This window comes from Serinus canaria, chromosome 2 (genome assembly GCF_022539315.1).
Source record: "Serinus canaria isolate serCan28SL12 chromosome 2, serCan2020, whole genome shotgun sequence".
Lineage (NCBI taxonomy): Eukaryota > Metazoa > Chordata > Aves > Passeriformes > Fringillidae > Serinus > Serinus canaria.
Genome location: NC_066315.1, coordinates 136,736,738 through 136,756,599, shown reverse-complemented (window position 1 = coordinate 136,756,599; position 19,862 = coordinate 136,736,738). Strand labels below are relative to the sequence as shown.

At 38.3% G+C, this 19,862-nt stretch overlaps 1 protein-coding gene across 13 annotated transcripts in view; it reads left to right on the top strand.

The window, feature by feature from the left end:
• Positions 1 to 19,862, top strand: part of TRPS1 (transcriptional repressor GATA binding 1) — a 213,805-nt gene that overhangs the window by 46,641 nt on the left and 147,302 nt on the right. For 12 of the 13 annotated variants that reach the window (XM_050970638.1, XM_030228437.2, XM_050970640.1 and 9 more), the window contains 2 exons: positions 9,060 to 10,189; positions 17,936 to 18,539. In XM_050970638.1, the coding sequence (XP_050826595.1) occupies positions 9,060 to 10,189; positions 17,936 to 18,539 (1,734 nt within the window). The remainder of the gene's footprint in view (positions 1 to 9,059; positions 10,190 to 17,935; positions 18,540 to 19,862) is intronic. The other variant, XM_018913216.3, reaches the window with a different exon arrangement.

The following is a 19,862-nucleotide window of genomic DNA, read 5'->3' as shown; positions in this document are numbered from 1 at the left end:
ACTATCACATCTCTGAATTCCCAGGCAATGTGTTAATCAGCTTTATAGCTTTTATACAAATAATATTTGAAGTGAGTTCAATGGATATTTTGCTGATGTGTCCCCCATTATTTTTTCTTCACATTTAGTTAATTGATCAATCTCTATGGGCAACTTTGTCTTGCTGGGTATTTGAGCCTGTGTAAGGCTTTGTGGACGTGCCTACAGCAGTAGCCTTTATACTGGATCTAAAGCCTTCACTTAAAGTAAAATTCATGTGACTAAGTTAACAGCTATGATGCTGAAAGCTATTGCCTTTGCTGCTGTATGATTAAGTCTCCTTCTCTGTTTGATCTAATGACTCTTTAATGTGTATGTTAAAGTCTGGAGACAGGCAAGTTGCTGGCAAGTAGAGAGCAGGCAGTCTTTCTTCTAACCCCTAATTTTTTAATGAGTAGTAATTGAGACAGCTTCAACAGGAAGGTTGGAGAGTGCTGTCTTCCACATAGCAGCCTATAGCTAAGGCGTAGGACATGCCCAGCAAAGGTGAAGAAGCAGGCTTGGATCCCCTCTGACAGAGCAAGGAAAGGAACCTACTTTTCCTGTTTCCTGAACAAGTGTTCAAGCCATTAGGCTATTGTGTAAAAGGGAGCATGACCCCATTTCCTGGTGTGTTTTAAAAGAGAATAGTGTCCCTCAAAGAAAGGACAGAAATGTCTGCATTCAGGTAAGGGTTTCAGATGGCATGTCCCAAGGGAGAAGGGTATTTATGCAGCCATGAATAAAGACATACTGCAGTGCTCAGCAGTTCTTATGGTTGCTTCATATTGTGTATGCTACCTTTGAGGTGCTTCCTGCTCAGCATGGCCCTGGTTCTGGAGCTCATTGGCACAGATCTACCTTCTCTTCTATTCAGGCATTAAAAAGATTTTGTATGTAAAATTTAATTTTTTTAAAAAATTTAGTCCTCTGATTTTGATTGTTTTGTGGTTTTAGATCTAGACAGACATACAAGACAAATTTCTGAAAAAGCGTGGCCTGATAAAAGCCATCATTAGGTTTGTTGATTGCATTTCAGTGCACCTGGGGGTGGTGGGGGGAGGGAAAGAAAAGGAATAAATTACTTCATTATCTACTACTCCACAGCATAATAAGAGGTTATTGACAGTTGTTTTCTTCTACAGTTCTAGACATCCAATATTGTAAGAGTTGTCCTACACCACTCAGCCTAATGCTTTGTCATATGTGAATCACAGAATGATTTGGGTTGGAAGGGACTTAAAACCTAACCTAGTTCCAGCCCTCCTGCCATAGGCAGGAGCATCTTCCGGTAGACTAGGTTGTTCAGAGCCCCATCCAGTCTGGACTTGAACACTACCAGGGATTGGGCATCTCTGGGTGGAGCATCCACTTTCTCTGGGAAAGTGCCTCAGTTGTTATCCTGTTGAAGAATTTCTTCTAATATCTTATTTAAACCTATCCACTTCCAGTTTGAAGCTGTCACCCCTTGTTCTGTCACTACATGCCCTTATAAAAAGTTCCTCTACAGCATTCTTGTGCCCTTTTAGGTACTGGAAATCTGCTATAAATTTTCCCTAGAGCCTTCTCCAGGCTGAACAGCCTATCTTCATGGGAAAGGTGCTCCAGCCTTCTGATCATCTTCATGGCCTCCTCTGGACTCACTCCAGTAGATCCATGGCTGCCTTATGCATGGGTATCCATGGCTGCCAGAGCTGGATACCCATCCCCAGATGGACCAGGTGGGGTCTCACGAGAGCAGAATAGAGGGGGAGAACCACCTCCCTTGACCTACTGGTTTCATATATAAGTACATTTAATGAACATTATATAAGTACATGTTATAAATAAGGCTAGCAACTTCTCCCAGATTTTCACAGCAACTGAAAGCATTTCTGGATGTTCAGCCAGCAGGCTGCCCAGTGTCCTAGAAAGCGGTAGAAGTGCCCACACAGAGTCTGTAAAGCTCTTCCTTTTGTGTTCTTTATCAATCACCGGTGAGTTCCATGTGTCTGCATGGTGTTATGCCCTGATTGGTTTTTAGTGGTCTGGATTTCAGTGTATCAAATCTGGCATGTTTTCTATTCTCAGGTTAGATGTGTGTGACTAGTATAAAGTCTAGTCTAGCTAGGATTCAGTTGAATGAGAAACAGTGATTTTATTTGTAGGTTCTGCTTTTTTCCTCCACACTTATATTAACAGTTAGATTGAATATGAAGCTGTGAAGCTGACTTAAAAAAATGTAGGGATTTTTAGAGGTACAGTTGTAATCAGCAGCCCTTCTCTTGATAAAGGTTTTCCTTTACATTTTGGTGATTTTGGCAAAGGGACTCATACAGATGAAGTGACAATTACAGATTGGAGTCCTTAAAAAGTACAGCATTTTCTTTTGTATTATTAGCAAATCAAACCTTCTTAAAGTTCTTTGTCATCAAATGGGCTTCCTTGAAGGTGACACAGGTACATAACTGGTTGACATGAGCAAACAGAAACATGCATATGAATGAATTTCATTTTCCTTGCATGCTTGGAAATGGATCCAAATTTTGTATTGTTTGTCCCACTGACTTTGGCTTAATAATTTGTCCATAATACAGGAATTAGATCTAACTAAACCGAACAACTGTTTCTGCCTATGATGTACCCCGATCTTGTTGAGTACATTGTGCCATGCTAGTTTTTGCAGCATATGTTAGAACAGAACTTGCATGAAGGTGGATGTCACACAAGGCCCAATTCATGTCAGCCATGCTGCAGACTCCCTGGGCACTTTCCCAATAAACTGAAAACTATCAAGCTCTCTTTGAGTGTTGCACCTGCACATGGGCATGCCTATTTATTTTGAATCTTATTTCTGGTTCATGACCAGGCTCGGAGGCTGCCTTGCACACTTGGCAGAGTCACTCCTTAGAAGCACAGGATTCAGTCATATCTTTCAAACTGACATGAACAGAAAGGGTAGAGAAATGGGTGGTGGTAAATCACACTTATATAGAGGTCCATATGCAATTTGCTTAGGAGTGTGTATACATACATTTGCTTCTTATGCATATATAGCTGCATACATGCATATTTACAAATGTTATGTGAAAAAGCACTTGGAAGAGGTATTTAACTTCTATATTGACAATAGCTGATAAACAATGATTTGTATGATTATATGCAGTAGAAGTTCTTTATATCACTTCTGTGGAGATATTTGCACGTTTACTCTTCAGAATAATACTCTTCAGATAGGCAGCGATTTACAGCATGACAGCTGCTACATAGTAAGTGCCTGGGAACATTGCCTTGCTCTATGGCTGAAATAAGCTATTTTAGCTGCCTTGCAGTGAGAAGTAGTCTATACTAATATTAGAATATTCAGATGGACACTTTGTGCAACAACTGATGTGATATATACTCACAGGCTTCAAAGCGAAGTTATGTGTTGATATTCCTTGCCTTATTGCAGGGATATTTGGTAGTGTTTGAAGAGTGGCTAATAAAAACTGTTGGTGGGACTAGTAATATTAGTGCTTATATTTAAAGTTATAAACTGCTAACATAGCCTACAGAAAGGATGAGAGCTCAAAAAATAAAAAGAGGAAAAGGAAAGCAACTTTGTTTTCTTCTGGTATAAATTATTGCGAGTTTGCCTCTAAGCCTGTAAGGTTTTGTGAGTTTACAGTAGCCAAGGAACTGTCTGGTAATTTTATCTGCAGAGAATAGAAGGAATGGTGCTTCTTTAGATACTAGTCTAGTAGCACTGGTTGGCAAATGAAAGTCTTGATTTTCTCTTTGTTTCTTTTGTTGGTTTTGCACATCTGGTCTCCTGACCTTAATTTAAGTTCTGTTATTGTTCTGTCACAGTCTTTGTTTTAACAATAGTTATAAAATTCTAATGACACAAAAACTGTGTTGGGTTCAATGGCAACAGAATAAATCTCAAGAAGAATGCACTTACTTTGAATGAATGTGATCCAATACTTTGCTTTCTTGTTTTGCTAAGTATGAACAGCCCAGAAAGCCAGGAGTTTGCCCTGAGTTTTTGCTTCACTTGTGCAACATAGATTTACGTACCTATAAATTAATCACAGTAAATAGTTTTAAGAATATACTCTGAAGATTCTCCCAGTTTAATATGCAGAAAGACAGTGAGTGAGAGGGAGTGAATTCTCCACAGGGTAGGTTAGAGAACTGGGTGGTGTTACACAAACTTGCATGAAAGCCAGGAATCTGTTCTGGCCTGCATGACATGAAGAACTTCATAAATGTGGGATGGTTAAAATGTTCTGGATGCTATATTGCACAAAGCAAATGAATAAACAAGAGCATTAGAAAATATTTTAGGATTAGAAGATTAAGAGTAATTGCAAAGGCAGACTGGATGGCTCAGAAGATTGGTAAGGGATCTGGAGCCTTTCACCTCCTGATTAGCCAAAGATGTAACCCAGGTAAGGAAAAAAAAAAAAAAAGATTAACGTTTGATGTTCCAGTGCAGATGGATTCTAATCAGTACTTGCAGAAGAAGCCAGGGGTCAAAGACAGCTTTACCCTGAGCATGTAATCCTTGTGGTTGAATCTCTTATGTGGATATAGTTTCTGCTGGTAGAATTTTCTGCATGAAATACATGATTAAACTATATCATGAAATACATGATATAGTTTCTGCTGGTAGAATTTTCTGCATGAAATACATGATTAAAGGAGTGGGCAGATTTTCTCTTCCTTGGTGATTTTTTTCAGATTCTGTAAGAAGTATTTTGTAAACTGCTTTGGAGTGATGGAATTTAGGACTGCATTTTGAAAAGGAGGAGAGAGCATAGGGGTAGCATTTGGACCAAGGGCAAAATAAAAATCAAAGACCCATTAAAAAAAAAAAAAGAAAGAAGAAAGTACTTCTATTTGCTCAAGTCCATCTATTCCATGAAATCATTGTCTTGACTAATTAATGTAGACTTATCTGTTGGAAACATATAGTGCAATTACACAGCTTTGTTGACGTACTTGCCAACATATTTTAGAAAGTACATCTTGAAACACTGTCAATTATCGTGTTATCTTTTCTCCTTTTTCTGGCTATTTTTGGAAATGCGTGTGGTGTTTGAGGAGATAGCTTAGTTGGATTAACGCGTCAGCTCAAGATGTTGACAGTTTTCCCCATTGATGAATAAACTTAATGATTAAGAGTTTTGAGTTTATGGAAATCTTACTGTGAAATATATTTCAGTCTAATCCCAGAGTGAGACATGGCTTTGAAGAGTAATTTTTAAAGAATATCAGTGCAACCACATCTACACAAGAATGGAGAAACTATTCTAATATCTGTCTTTTTTTGTATAGCATAATAATTAATACCAACTGTATTGCCATAGTTGAGATGCTGCAGAAGTAAGTGATAATCCCAAGGTTTCATAAGCAAATAACAGTGAAGGGGAGTTAAATCATGTTTCCACAGTCTGAACTTGTATGTTAGGTTCTCTTTAAAAAGAGAATTGAGGATTAATTTTGTCCTTTGTGTGTTGAGGGAACTGTTGATCTGTAGTTGCTCCTACATTTCCTCTACAAGCTGTACCTCTATTTGTGACTGTTACTAGCTATGTCACCAATTTTGGACTCCAGTGCTAAAACAGAATTGCAGAATTTTAGAATTGCTTTTGTTTAGGTTCTTTTTTAAGTTGGGAAGAAATGTCTACTTAAGGAAATGTAATTCTGTTAGAACAGAGCAGGAGATGAAATTTTTTTGGGACTAAAATAAAATAAGTGAGTAAATACAAGAATCTATTACTTCTGATACCACACAGAAATGTGGATATTGATTGCTATGGTATGTATACCTCAATATCTGTCTATCTATTTATCTATCTATCTATCTATCTATCTATCTATCTATCTATCTATCTATCTATCTAATCTATCTCTCTGTATCCATCCATCCATCCATCCATCCATCCATCCATCCATCCATCCATCCATCCATCCATCCATCCATCTATCTATCCAGCCATATTCTGCTTTCTTCTTCTCCTTTACTTTTCCTCTTTGTGGGGCAGATCAGAGAGAGCAGAAGGTGAAGGACAGTTACATCCCCAGTGAAATTTAGTGCCTTTACATAGACATACAACATGTAACTGGAAAATCTGGAAGTCAAGCCAAGATTTGAGCAAAGTGTGGGAATCCAAACAGTTCTGCAAATGTGTAGGTTTCTTTCAAATGTAGCTGGCTGAAAGCTGAAACAGATTCAGTTTATACTGTCACTTCAAGTGCTTCTCCCAACCTCTCTGCATTGAAATCCGTTTCTTTAGTTGTCTTTGAATGATGATCTTCATGGAGCTTTCAGTGGGCTTTGTTATATATGAAAGGAGGCTTTTGAGTGTAATAACATTAAGATGACCATGAGTTACTTTTCACGTACATGGTCTAATGCAATGAATTATTTTGAATTGTGGCAGGTTTTCAGGGAAATTCCAAACCAATAACTGGTAATCAATTATTTTCAAGTGGTGTAAAGATGTATCTCCCACATTACAAGAACTTAACTCAAGTACTGTGGGAATATTTAATTCTACTTTATCCTCTTGTGATGCAGAGAAGGATGTGTTAGCATGGAACACAAACTTGCTGTATAGACCACTAAGCAGGATTAGGACAAGTTACAGAAATGATGTGATTTACAGTCTAGTGTAGAAAATAGTAGTACTATATGTTTTACCAGTGTTCTGAAATAAAAATAATTAACAATGACTAGCAGCTGGGATTATTGTCACTCAGAGTTTGTAACTGGTGTCCACAGAGTGTCTGCAAAAAATGTTTGTTATCTGTGTGGCTGGACAGTTGAGAGTAATCAGTGTATTTACTCATTAGAGCCATTTAAGGTAAATCATTTTGGTCAGTCTTCTGTGCATGCATAGAACAAACATACATATCTAATTAAATGAACGAAACCAGATCACCTTGCAACTTATGTAATCATGCAATGAACTGCTGTTACTTTCTGTTTACTTAATTGCATCAGTGCTTTCTTTAAGTTGTCTTTTGACACCACTAAGACTTTGAACATTGAAATAATGCAGTGGATGAAGACCTTAAGTGCTAGATACTGGAAAGCAGTCCCAGATCCCACTGTTGTCAATAGAATCAGGCTCAGTATGGCTTTGTCTCCAGTTCTTGTCTGCCATAAAATAAATAAAGGGAGGTAACTCCTGCACTACAGAAAACCTGTTAAAATCCCTCTTGCAAAGAACCTCTTCAAAACCAAGTTCATAATTCACAGCAGAATGTGGAGACCCAGTTGAAAGTGAAAATGTTCTTACAGCTAAGTCCTTATGATTTGTCTGCCTGACTCACTATTGCCTAACGAGATATGTTTCCTAAATAAACAGAAAGACATTTTCAGTTTATTTAAGGAAAAGTTAACCAGAGCATGGGGATTTTGCTTCCTTAAGGAAAAAAATAAACAGAAGAAAGATTTGGAGGCTGAATAGAGGCAGCTCATTATATCATGCTTTAGTAACTCATTGCCTCACTATACATGCTCAATTCTGATGAGGTATAAAGGATAGCATTTCATTTTCTGAGCTAAATGGCTAAAAGGCATTAATATTGCATTTAAAACTGTTTGCATTTCATGCTCTCTGTATGTCTGAGTCTTTCCATTTGGTGTGATACTCAATGAGCAGTAATCATGTTATCTTTGTGGCATAGCTGTTGAGGAGGGGAAGAAAAATAATTACACCATTTGCCTAATGCATTAGAACTGAAACCTGCAGAAATGTAGTAATACACTTACTGGTTGGGAGAAGACAAATCAAACTCAGCAAAGCTCAATTTTATATTCCCTGTAAGACATTTTCTGTGTGTAAGAACAGAAAATATGTCACAAGGGAGCTTCCACCCATGTCTACACCATGTGGTGTAGACTGGATGGTGGCAAAGGAGTCGATGTCTATGGATTTCGGGAATTATGTTCTGGATGCTGTACACTATTTGCTACTCAGAAAAAGAAGCTGTGCAATGGTGACATTTTTGTCAAGAGATTGCTTCTTTGGCCTTCAAACCAGTTGTACAGGAGCAGCAAATCTCCCCCTGATGTCAGGGACAGGTGTGGTGCACTCCTGGGAAGGGCAGGCCTGCCTTGCTGTGAGAACACGGGCTTTAATAACATCAGCCCTGGAAGCCTTCTTCCCTTTCTGCAGAGCATTTTTCTCAGACATCATGAGAACAGTTAAGTAGACCTACCTTATTTTTTGTGTGTGTAATTAGTGATGTCATGGACTTGGGTGTGGTAGTTTTCTTTGCCACATGCCATTTTTCTACTGTAGTTTTTCCATACTTGTTTTACTAAATTGAGCTCTGTGCATGAGAGGAACAGAAGATTTCCTTGGAGAATGTCTACAGTGAGTAATCCTTGAGAAAACTGCCTTTTGTTTGAGACATCAGCCACTATGGCTCTGTGAAAAGGCATCCTTGTGGATACTGGATACTCATGTAGGAATGATCTTTGTAAGAATTGGTCATACTCCCAACACAGCAAACTGGATTTGTTATTTGAAATGAAATTTTTGCTTGCTTGAATTTAGAAAGCAATTCTCTTTGACTGTAAAGCATAAATATGATTAAAGCATCTAAGTCAAAAGACTGAGGGTTGTTTTTTTTCTTCCACACCTGGTATAGACTCCCAGGAAAGTCTGCTTTCAGAGGGTTCAGAGCTGTGGGAACTGATTATTGCATCTTGTATCAATGATACTATTTAATGATATAGTGAAGGAAGGAACAGTCCTGTCAGCACTAAGATAATCTTCTGCACGTTTGCCTCAGTCTCTGCAAATCAATGTATTTGTTATTCACATGGAATATATATTCAGCTATGAGAAACATTTCAAAATATTCATCAACAAATGTTAAATATGTGAGGGTATATGTATGATGTCTTACATGGTACAAATGAAAATGGTGGCAGTGATTAATGAAAAAAGCTTATGAATCAATTGCTCTCTATTTCTCTTTCCCCCCCATTTCCACTCCTTGCTATTTGAATAAATATACAGTGGAGTTAAAATGACCTTATTCTTTATTCACAGGTTACTTTAGGTGGAACCTTTATTGGAATTGGGCGGAAAACTCCAGATTGCCAAGGCAACACCAAGTACTTCCGCTGCAAATTCTGCAATTTCACCTATATGGGCAACTCCTCCACTGAACTAGAGCAACACTTCTTACAGACTCACCCAAACAAAATGAAAGCAGCCCTTCCCTCCTCTGATACTGGTAAAACTTCAGAGAAAAACTCCAATAAATCCAGTCCTACTCTTCGACCATGTGATTCTGGAGACTTGGGGAAGTGGCAAGACAGAATCACTGTAAAAGCAGGAGATGATACGCCAGTTGGATATTCGGTGCCCATCAAGCCAATAGATTCCTCTAGACAAAATGGTACCGATACTACCAGTTACTACTGGTGTAAATTTTGCAGTTTCAGCTGTGAATCGTCCAGCTCTTTGAAACTATTAGAACATTACAGCAAACAGCATGGGGGAAGCCAGGCAGGAAGCCTCCACCCAGATCTGAATGATAAGCTTTCTAGGGGATCTGTCATTAACCAGAATGATCTAGCCAAAAATGCAGATGGGGAGTTAGTGACAAAGACAGAAAAGGGTGCGAGTGTGGCAAAAAAGAAAGACTTGAGTAGCAAAGGAGCAGAGGACAGCATGGTGACAAGCTACAACTGTCAGTTTTGTGACTTTAGGTACTCAAAGAGCCATGGCCCAGATGTAATAGTGGTGGGCCCACTTCTCCGTCACTATCAGCAGCTACACAACATTCATAAATGTACCATTAAGCACTGTCAGTTCTGTCCCCGAGGCCTCTGCAGCCCAGAAAAGCACCTTGGAGAAATTACTTACCCATTTGCTTGCAGAAAAAGTAATTGTTCCCACTGTGCTCTCTTGCTTTTGCACCTGTCTCCAGGGGTGACAGGAAGCTCTAGAGTCAAACACCAGTGCCATCAGTGCTCATTCTCCACTCCCGACGTGGACGTTCTCCTGCTCCACTATGAGAATGCACACGAAGGCCAAGCGTCTGATGTCAAACCAGAAACAAACGCCCTGCCAGGGGCAGAGGGGCCGCTGACGCTCAAGGAGAACAAAGAACACTCATGTACCAAATGTGACTTTACCACCCAGGTGGAAGAAGAGATTTCCCGACACTACAGGTATGGTGAAGTTTCCAATGATTAATGATTGGAATCCAAACAGCCCCCCCTCCCTCTCCCCAGTTTCTTAATTAAATGTCACCATTCCTCAAACATTTGAGGAAACTGGAAATCAAAATAGGAATGTGTATAGATATAAATCTTTACAGCCAGAGTCCAATCCAACATCCACTTTGTTTTGGAAAACCACCAGCTAAGTTGGTGGATTTAATTATACATTTAAACCTGTGCAGAGGAGAGGGAAATTTGGATTTGTGTGCAGATGCTAAAGTTTCAGCATATTTGAGGTTTGGTCAGCTATTTTCCACCCAGAATCTTTTAGGTACTATAGGTGCTATTTTCGTTTAGGCTTTTTCTGAGAAAGTTGGCATCTTCATTCAGTCAGGGAACACAAATGGCTTTACTTTCCAAGATAGACTGTGAACCCTTTATGCTCCATAACAGTGCTTCAATGTACTACCTTTTTGTAGTATTTTCCATTCCCAAGTCCAGCAATGTAATAATTAGTTTAAGAGCATTCCACTGCTGTTTTGGTGTTCATTTCCCACTGGGAGCAGACACTCTTTTGTCTGTTGATGTCATTCCCCAAGATCCTTTTGCAGATGCTTATTTTCGTGTTGCTGGTTTACAGTGTCATTCTATTTATTTTAAATGCTAATGTTCCTATTTGGAGGTGGACGCAGCCAGTCTCCTGACTCAGTCTGACACAATGTCATAGTAGCAGCCAACTCCCTGCTAAACTTCTTGGGTCAGTTCCTGGGCTGTTGTAAACTGGCAGTCCAGTTAGCATCAGAGGAGGAGCTGCTCTTAGAGTTTGTAAAGAGCAACAGTTATGTGCCACTGCAGAAGTGATGTTAAATATTAGAAAATCATGCTGAATATGTTAATAGTTAAGGCTAATGCGTCAACAACAACGGAAAACTTCAGTATCTATCTATCTAAAAGATCTTTGAGTGGAAGCCAGCTAGAATGAAGACAAAAGAAGATGCATTTTCAAAGCTAAAGCTTTGTTAAAAGCTCAAGAAACTGTGCCACATTTAATAGATTCCAAGGCATCCAAAATTAACAAAGGCAGACTGGGGCATGATACTTTAATAGAGATTAAAGCTGGGGGCATCCAAATGTTGCCCAACAGAGGGCTGCATTGGCAATATATCAGGAGTCTCTTTAGAAAAAAAAAAAAAAAAAGCAGATTGCTCATCTTTAATTTGGAGCTAGGGCCCACAGAGGATTCAGGTCCCAGCATGCAGTTCCCCATTTTTGATCCAAGTGGGCCTGAGGGATGTTGTGTGGATTAATTAGTTAATGTTTGTAAACTGCTTTGAAGATGAAAAGTGGTATCTAAGTTCCAAGCATTATTATAACAGCTTTGAGCCATGCTGAAGAACTCCATAGGCAGCACTTTGTCCGCTGCTGGGGCATGGCATTATCTTTTTTTAGTGGTTAAGTAACTGTAAGATTGAAATGGCTCCTTTACTGAAAGAATCCAACCTTTTATTTTGCTGCAGCTGGTAATTTAAGTTTTAACAAGCATGCCGAGCTAGGATCCTTTTTCCCAAGAAAGGAGAAGCCATGACTTTCAAAATTAAGTGCTAAGTCTGAGATGGGGTAGTTGTAGCTGCTCCTTCGGAGGGCTCAGCACCCTGCAGTCCTGGCAGTAGTCACAGGGAACTGAACTTTGGAAAATCAAGAGATACACTTTAAGTATTTTAGTCTCAAATTGTTTGTCTAACATTAGGCTATTTTGTTTAAAACACTTGAGCAACATACTCTGTTAACTCCAGTCTATGACATTACTGACTACTCTGAGGACGTGTGTAAAGCAAATTACAATGTCCCCATAACTGCTAACTTATTTCCCTTTCTCCTGTAATTCACCCTTGATAATATAAATTTTGTTTCTTTTCTACTTGTACTGCTGCTCTTTTCCCCCACTGTCCATCTTTTTTGAAAACAGATGGTAGTTCAGTTTGTGGTAGGTGCTCTGTAAAGGCAAACACCAGCAGGTTTTATTGTTTTTCTATGTATAACCTAATTTTCACTCTATCAAACTAAAACTTGTGAAGCATTATAACTTTTGTTTCTATTATTATTATCAGGCCTTTTTTTTTTTTAGTAGAATTCTGGCAAGTATCAGATACGTGTTTTTTCCCACTTTTTGTATTATAGCACCTAAAGAAAGAGCATAGATCAGATTTTAAAAAGTAGAACATCTATAAAATAGTAGTGTTGGTTGATAGACAGAAACATGCTAATGTAGTCAGCTCACATTCAACTGGGCGTCTCTGTTTCTTAATCAGAATTTGTCTCAATGCTTTTACGCCACACATTTATGTACGTCTGATGTACTGAAAATGCTGTACATGCCCATGTCTCTAAAACCTCTTCATTTATATACTAAGGAGCTGAATGGATTTTAACAGTAAACATCATTCTAAACATTAATGTGGTGGAAAAAAATGTTCTGCTGTTCGTATATTTAGATTAACCTTGATAATCTGGAGTATCAGTGTTGGTTTTAGATGCTATTTACATATTTTAATTCATATATTTTTTGTCTGTACTATTTTAATTTTTGAGTCATGTGTCTGAACAACATGCTTAATTTATTTTATTATTTATTTTGCTTCCTTTTGGCTCTACATCTACAATTTCACTATGTATTGCTAGCTAAAAAATTTTTAACATCCCAATGGTATTCCTTCGCAGCCATGTATTTGCAACAGTGTTAGAATTTGCAAAAGCAGTTCTTTCCAATTTTTCTTTCTACAGAAATGTATATTTACACTTAGCACTCATTCAGTATTTCTTGACATGATTATTTGAGAGCTGTTCATTTAAATTTGAAGTCAATGAATCACACTGTACTTGAGTTTACTTGTATTTAAACCTCACTAAAATGTGCTTATTCAAATAAATCCCTAGAAGATTTATTGGCCTCCATTTTCCACTAATTCTGCTAGTACTCATTTTCCATTATACCTCTGAGGAATCAGATACTATTTATGTTCATTGCAAAGCTTAGTTTTTTCCTAAAACTGTCTGGTATTCTGATGAGCCAGAAGATGCCAGCACTTTTAATTTAGATTAAAATCAAAATGAGTATTTGGGCAAATTTTGCATGTTGTTTCACTTAGTCTAGAAATTATTTTCCTGCTTGTTCCAAAATAACTAAATTTGATTATTTTTTTGTAAAACAAAGCAGCTTCTTGCAGAAGGGCCTATTTTTTCTTATAATTTTGCTAAAATGTGGGAAAACAGTGCATTTTTTCAATTTGGCAAAAGATAGAATTTTTCATGTAAAACCTTACTTGACAGATAGCATTTGATCAGTGCTAGTTATAATTAGAAGTGCTATGCTGAAAAATCTTCTAAACTTTTTAAAAACAGGGTAGGATAGTGATTCATTAAATTGCAAAATATGAAAATGTAAAGACTCAAATTAAATAAGAGCTTTGGCAATGGTGTAGAATAATTTTTCTAATAAATAATTTTGAAAATGTGGATGGCAGCAGTTTTGTAAAGTTCTCTTTAGAAATTAATTTCGAGTTAATGAAATAATTCCTTACCTCTCAAAGATAAAGGAGGTGGAGGGGCAAAAGGCAAAGGGGTGCTTGGGGCTTGCGTCTTCCCAGCACCCGGGCTGCAGCTCAGGGATGGGGTGTTGGGGACAGGGCTGTTGGGACTGACCCTCAGACTCTCAGGCAGAAAAAGCCCGAGCAGGGTCTCAGATATGCAGATTATGGAAATGTGACACCTTTCTCCCCAGAGAAGAAGCTCAGGGGAAAAATGTCAGTTGAGGCCCACGAGCTCCCAGTTTTGGAGCATAGCAGAAACCTTCACTCAGTGAACAATAGCAGCAGCTATGAGAGCCTTTTCCATCCTCCTGACACCTTAATTCACTGCTCTGAACTTGTTTGCTCTTGCCAATGGCTTTTACTCTCTTTTGATCTCAGTCTTGCTCTCTACTCTGCCCTGTCTCCTCTCTGTTCTAACACTACACTGCATTTTCTTCCTTGCTTTACTGGCTGTCTTTTCTTCTGCAAAGCTTGAGTGCAGCACCCATCCCAAAAGTTAACTTTCTTATAAACCTGTTTCTTCATGAGAAATGATAGTAATTATTATATTTATAATTAAAATGAAATGTGAAAAAATGGAAGTGAGACGACAGCCATACCTTCTTCCAGAATATTTTCTATGCCCTAGAGCCTAGGACTGTCTTCAGGTAATTAAAAAAAAATTACTTGTTTTGTAGAGGATGGTGTTTTGTAATACTTCAGACTAGTTAGAAGTATGTCAACAAGACTTAATTAACAACTGGCTAGTGTTGGGAGTCTTGCAGCCTGTTAGGAAGTTCAAATAAAGAACATTAAATCCATAAAAAACCCCAGCTGTGTAATCTTTTCAACATAAAGATTTTGTGAGGGAAGATCCTTGTATCTAACAGTGCTCAATTCAAGTACTTTTCAGTACAAATAATGATATGATTTTTTGTAGTTCTCAGAATGTAACTGTGCAGCAAAGGTTTTACCTGAATTTATTGATATTTAATCTTGGGATTGAGCCATAAATGTTTTACTGTCCACAAATAATCAGGTCTTTAGTTTATTTTGTAGTAGAAATACTAATGCTAAGTGACCTCAGTGGATGGGATAACATTGCCAGCCCAATGTCATATTGCAGAGAATGCCAGTTTATGGCTTGAATCTGCTGTTAGTGTTCTTGAGGGCTGTATAAACAATAAGAAAGAAGGAAGAGTGCTGTTTTCTTCATTTACTTCACTTTTTCCCATCCCAAGATTTTCCCTTTCTTAGAGTAGCTCTGTACCAACGCGCAGGATTGCATCAGACAAATTCAGAGTCTCAGATGGTATAGCTGTGGTTTAGCTGTAAAGTGTAACTTTGAGGTAAGGCACAGGAATGCTTCTTGTGTATTTTGCAAACTGGAATTCTTAAAATTTTGTTGCTTAGCCTTGAAGAGCTTCGTACACAGCTCTAGATATAACTTGGTCTTGTAGAAGCATAGAGTAGGCCTAATTTCTAGTTAAAGAGAAATCAAACATTGCAAATTTGTTTCCCTGCTTGCAGTCAGGGTGGAGTGAAAACTGAGAAGAAAACATTTTCTTTTTATGCCTTGTTCTGGGAAAGAATAAGTTTCCGATTTTCAAAAGTTTTCTAATGGCTGATGATAGTTACTATTTTATTATTTGGGACTGTGACTTATGTTGGACAGCTCCAAACTTTAGCTTACATTTTGGAGCTTGGGGATTGAATAATACACAGGACAAACCCATGGGCAGTATCAAGATTTATAATGTTGGTGGCAGATTTTTAATGCATACTGGAAACTATACATTCTGAAAAAAAAGCCTGTTGGGTTATTATCTACTGAAGTATATCTTCATTTTTTCCACATCAAAGTGTTTATCACAGTCTCTTAGAAGAATGAAGGAATGCTTATATGACTGTCTTTGAATCAATTAGAAATCATTTAAATTAACAAATGTAATAAGGGTGATTGTAACTGGGCCTCAGCCATGTAGTTACAACTGCATGTAATATTCAGCATTTACTTGTGTCCTCAGAAGTGTGGTGTATATGGCTCCTGATCAAAAACATTTAGCCAGTGTGGAATGGAAAAATAAAAAAAAGACAAGTTAGGCAGAAAAAGATCAGCTGTTTGGAGGTGTGATATCTGTAGATGAGAGCCAAGTTAGGAAGGGGGTTAGCTATTGAAATGGCCAAGTTAAACAAGAGACACTTAGGGCTAAGTAGTGTCCCAAAGGATTGATAAACTTTCACATGGGGAGTGTATGTGGTTGAGCCATTAGCCCCAAATGGTGTCTTGTTTAACTTGGCTTTTAAGATAACTGGCCCCTGTCTAACTTGGACTTCTCTGATGGTATCCCACCTTTACAGGGCTGACCCTCTTTATAACTTGGCTTTTTGTATTTATAAAATGGTTTTGATCAGATAGCACTCTTTCTTTTTCTTTTTTTTTTTTTTTTTTGGTTCAGGAGAGAATTAAGCTTGGTTTAGAAAAGAATTGAGTTGCAAGAGAGAATATATTAGTGTCGCATTGAGAGACAAGCTGATTTTAATAAAACATAATTGTAGAATGAAGGAAAAGGAACATGGCCAGAACAGGATTTTAACCCACAGCTTGCTCTTCCACAAGCAAGCTTTGTTGCCATAAGGCTGCGTGGAGAATAACTGAATCTATTTTTTTGCATAATGGAACAAAACCATCTAGTCCCTTAAAATGAATATAAATATGGAAAATGACAAAAAGAAAACTGATATTGCACAAGGGCTGAAAAGCACGAATCCGAATGTGTACTCATGTCTGTGCGCTGACACAACTGCAAGAAAATCAGACAATGTAAATAACATATGGTTTGTTTTTCCAACAAAAGGAGAGAAGGAAGGCAAGGGGGTTTAATAAGTTTGGCAAGCTGTCCCTTCTAAATGATCATAGTCTAAAAGGGACATTTTGTGTATCATTCCAATTCTACAGATGCACTGAGAGCCAAATCCTGCTCTTACTGAAGTCAATGGGAGTTTTGCCATTGACTTCACTGAGACAAAGGTTTGGCCTTAAAAAAATTAATTCTAACAACTGGAGTCAGGGCAGTAACAGATCTCTCATACAAGTTTTGTCCTGTGTGGATAGTGAAAGGCTAATTTTTTTAGCTCGGCTAAAGAAGCTGTTGTGACTCCGAGTGCCTGGGGTGTGGATTTGTGAGCGTGTCTGTAGGGAGAAGCTCTCACAGAGTTCTGTACATTTTGCAGGGCAGGGATGAAATTTTGCTCTGCGTTGGTAGGATGCTGGGCGCAGTGGGGCCCGGAGCCTGATGAAATGCTCTGACCACTCCTGTGCTCTGAACAATTATTCATAATGGCGTTAGAGAGCTCATAAACAGTGTTCTGTTCCTATGATAGATACAGTAAGTGGCTAACATGTTGTTCTCATGTAGGAACATATGCTTTACATAATTTAGTAATGCAGTACTTTTTATAGGCTTTTAGAGTAAAAACAGGAAGGCGTGCTATTCCACTCTGTTCCACAGCTCCTACCCAAGAATTTCTATATTTGACAGGAAAGGCAGTTTGTAGTGACACAGCCAACTATTGTGCTTTATCTTTAGAGCTGCATCTTTTTAAGTTGTGTTAAAATGTCCACAGAAAACCAAGCCCTGCTGTCTCTTGTGTACAACCTTCTGTCCTTTGGTGTATTCTTATCCCTAAGTTAACTGGAACTCTGTTCAAAATCGCAAAAGTGTATGGAATAGGTGGAAAGTAAAGGACTTTTTAAAATATTTTAACTTTATAACATGTATTTATATTATATGAAGTGTTTTTTTAATAACAAGAGAACTGTCCTCTTCTAACTATTTGATTTTGGTTGAAAAGTATGTTTTTTAGTGTTCCTGCTGCAGCAGAATGTGAAAAGTATATTGCAGCAAACTGAAGAAGAAAAACACAGAATCCTAGTGAAAATTTTTATGAAGTTTAGAATAATACCATGGAATGTGAAGGAACAATAGGAGGCCATTGCAAGGCATGGGGGGAAAAATCGGCAGTGTTTTTACCCTGCTGTATAAGATACCAAAGTAAACCTGCTTGCTTTATTTAGAGAGGGTCATGTAAGTTTGATTTATTTTCTTTATCTTGGTAGGTAAAACCACTGTGAGAGGGAAGGCCAAGGGGGGACTCTCATGTTAATGTGCTTCTTGTTTTCTTCCAGGAGAGTACACAACTGCTACAAATGCCGTCAGTGCAGCTTCACAGCTGTTGACACTCAGTCACTACTAGAGCACTTCAACACTGTGCACTGTCAGGAGATGGACATCACTACAGCCAACGGGGAGGACAGCCATGGCGTTTCGTCTATCAAGGAAGAGCCAAAAATTGACCTTAAGGTCTACAGTCTGATTAATCCAGACCCCAAATTAGGGGAGCCCATATCTGACAGCATAGTGAAGAGAGAAAAGATAGAAGATAAGGAAGTGCTCAAGGAGAAAGGCTGGACTGAGAGTCCCAGTGATGATCTTCGCAATGTGACCTGGAGAGGAACAGACATTTTGAGGGGGAGCCCATCATACACACAGACCAGTCTAGGCTTACTGACCCCCGTGTCTGTTGGCCAAGAGCAGCCAAAGCCTTTAAGGGATAGTCCAAATGTAGAAGCTGCCCATCTCGCAAGGCCCATTTATGGCTTGGCCGTGGAGAGCAAGGGTTTCCTGCAGGGTGTCCCAGCCGGAGCAGCAGAGAAAGCCGGGCAGCTCACCCAGCCCTACTCTGGATCCGGGGACGGCAAGGCAAAAGATGAATCCCAGTCCTTATTACGGGTAGGAAACCTTTTTTCCCCCTCTCTTGCTTCTTATGATTGCATGTATGTTGTTTGATTGGCTGTGCAAATGATTTCTTCAGGTCCGGAGTAACGTGGTTGGGGTTCTTTAGGGCATGGTAACAAAAAACACAGTCAAGCAAAGACTCAAATTTGTAGAGCCAAACTGGCAGGTAAATTTTCCAAAGTGTTCACATAAAGCAATCTGAATATTGATGGAGTATTAGTAAGCTTCTGCTTTTGATATTTAGCTCTGATTGAATTTTGTTTAATCATTCCTGCTAATTGTGCAGGTTGGTGATGCATTTGAAGAAGGGAGGTTTAGAACCCCAGAAGGCTGCACATCTGTTACACTAAAACCACTAATCACCTCTTAAATTTTGTGGTGGTGTGACAGTTCGCACTTAAGCAAGATTTTATATTACTACATATCTAAGAATAAGAAATGTGAATTAAATATTAATAAAAAGTAACCTTTTTTTGTGAAACAACATAATTATATATCAATTTTGACACTTGTCTGGTTGCCTTGGAAGCAAAAAAAAAAAAAAAAAGAAAGAAAAGAAAGGATCTCATGTGATAATAGAAGGTAAATATTTGTATCACCAAATAATTCCTATTTTACTTTTTTTAAACAAAAGGATCTATATAAGGAAGTTTCCTTTCCATCAAGGTGTGTTTTTCCCACTGTAGAGAAAATTGAAGCTAGAAGAGATCTCACATTCTGAGTAGCTGAACAGGGAGACAAATAAATGCTTTTCTCCTGAAGTCATCGCATGTTTTCAGGAGCTGCTCCCTATCTGAATTTATAGAAACTTGCCACAGGAGCAGTCACTCTGCAGACAAAGCTCACTAGAATGGAAGTGATGATCTGCTGGTTTCCTTTTTTGTCTTTCATAACAGCATTTGTAGCCATAGCATCAATTAGTGTAACATGTCACATGTAACATATAAAAAGGAAGATAAATGTTTTATTCCATGGTCTGCTAAGATTACACACAGGTATATCTGTCTCTGTACATATAGGAGTCTTAAAAGCTGTTTTAAATTAAGTCAGTGTTCTTAAAAATACTGCAGCCATTCTAATTATAAAATAGAGTGTCTGTAATTTAAACCCTGCACGCAATTTAGGGGGACCACAAACTTTTGTACTTAGTTATTGTTCTTAGATTTTAAGTGCATGAAAAGCAGTTCTAGTATGATAGGTTCCTTGTTGCTAACCTGGATGTGTGCTCACTGTGGATGGCAGGATTATATTTCTCTCCTCCAGCACGAAATAGGTATTAAAATGTGTACATAAACCCATGCAGCAGTGGAATTCCTG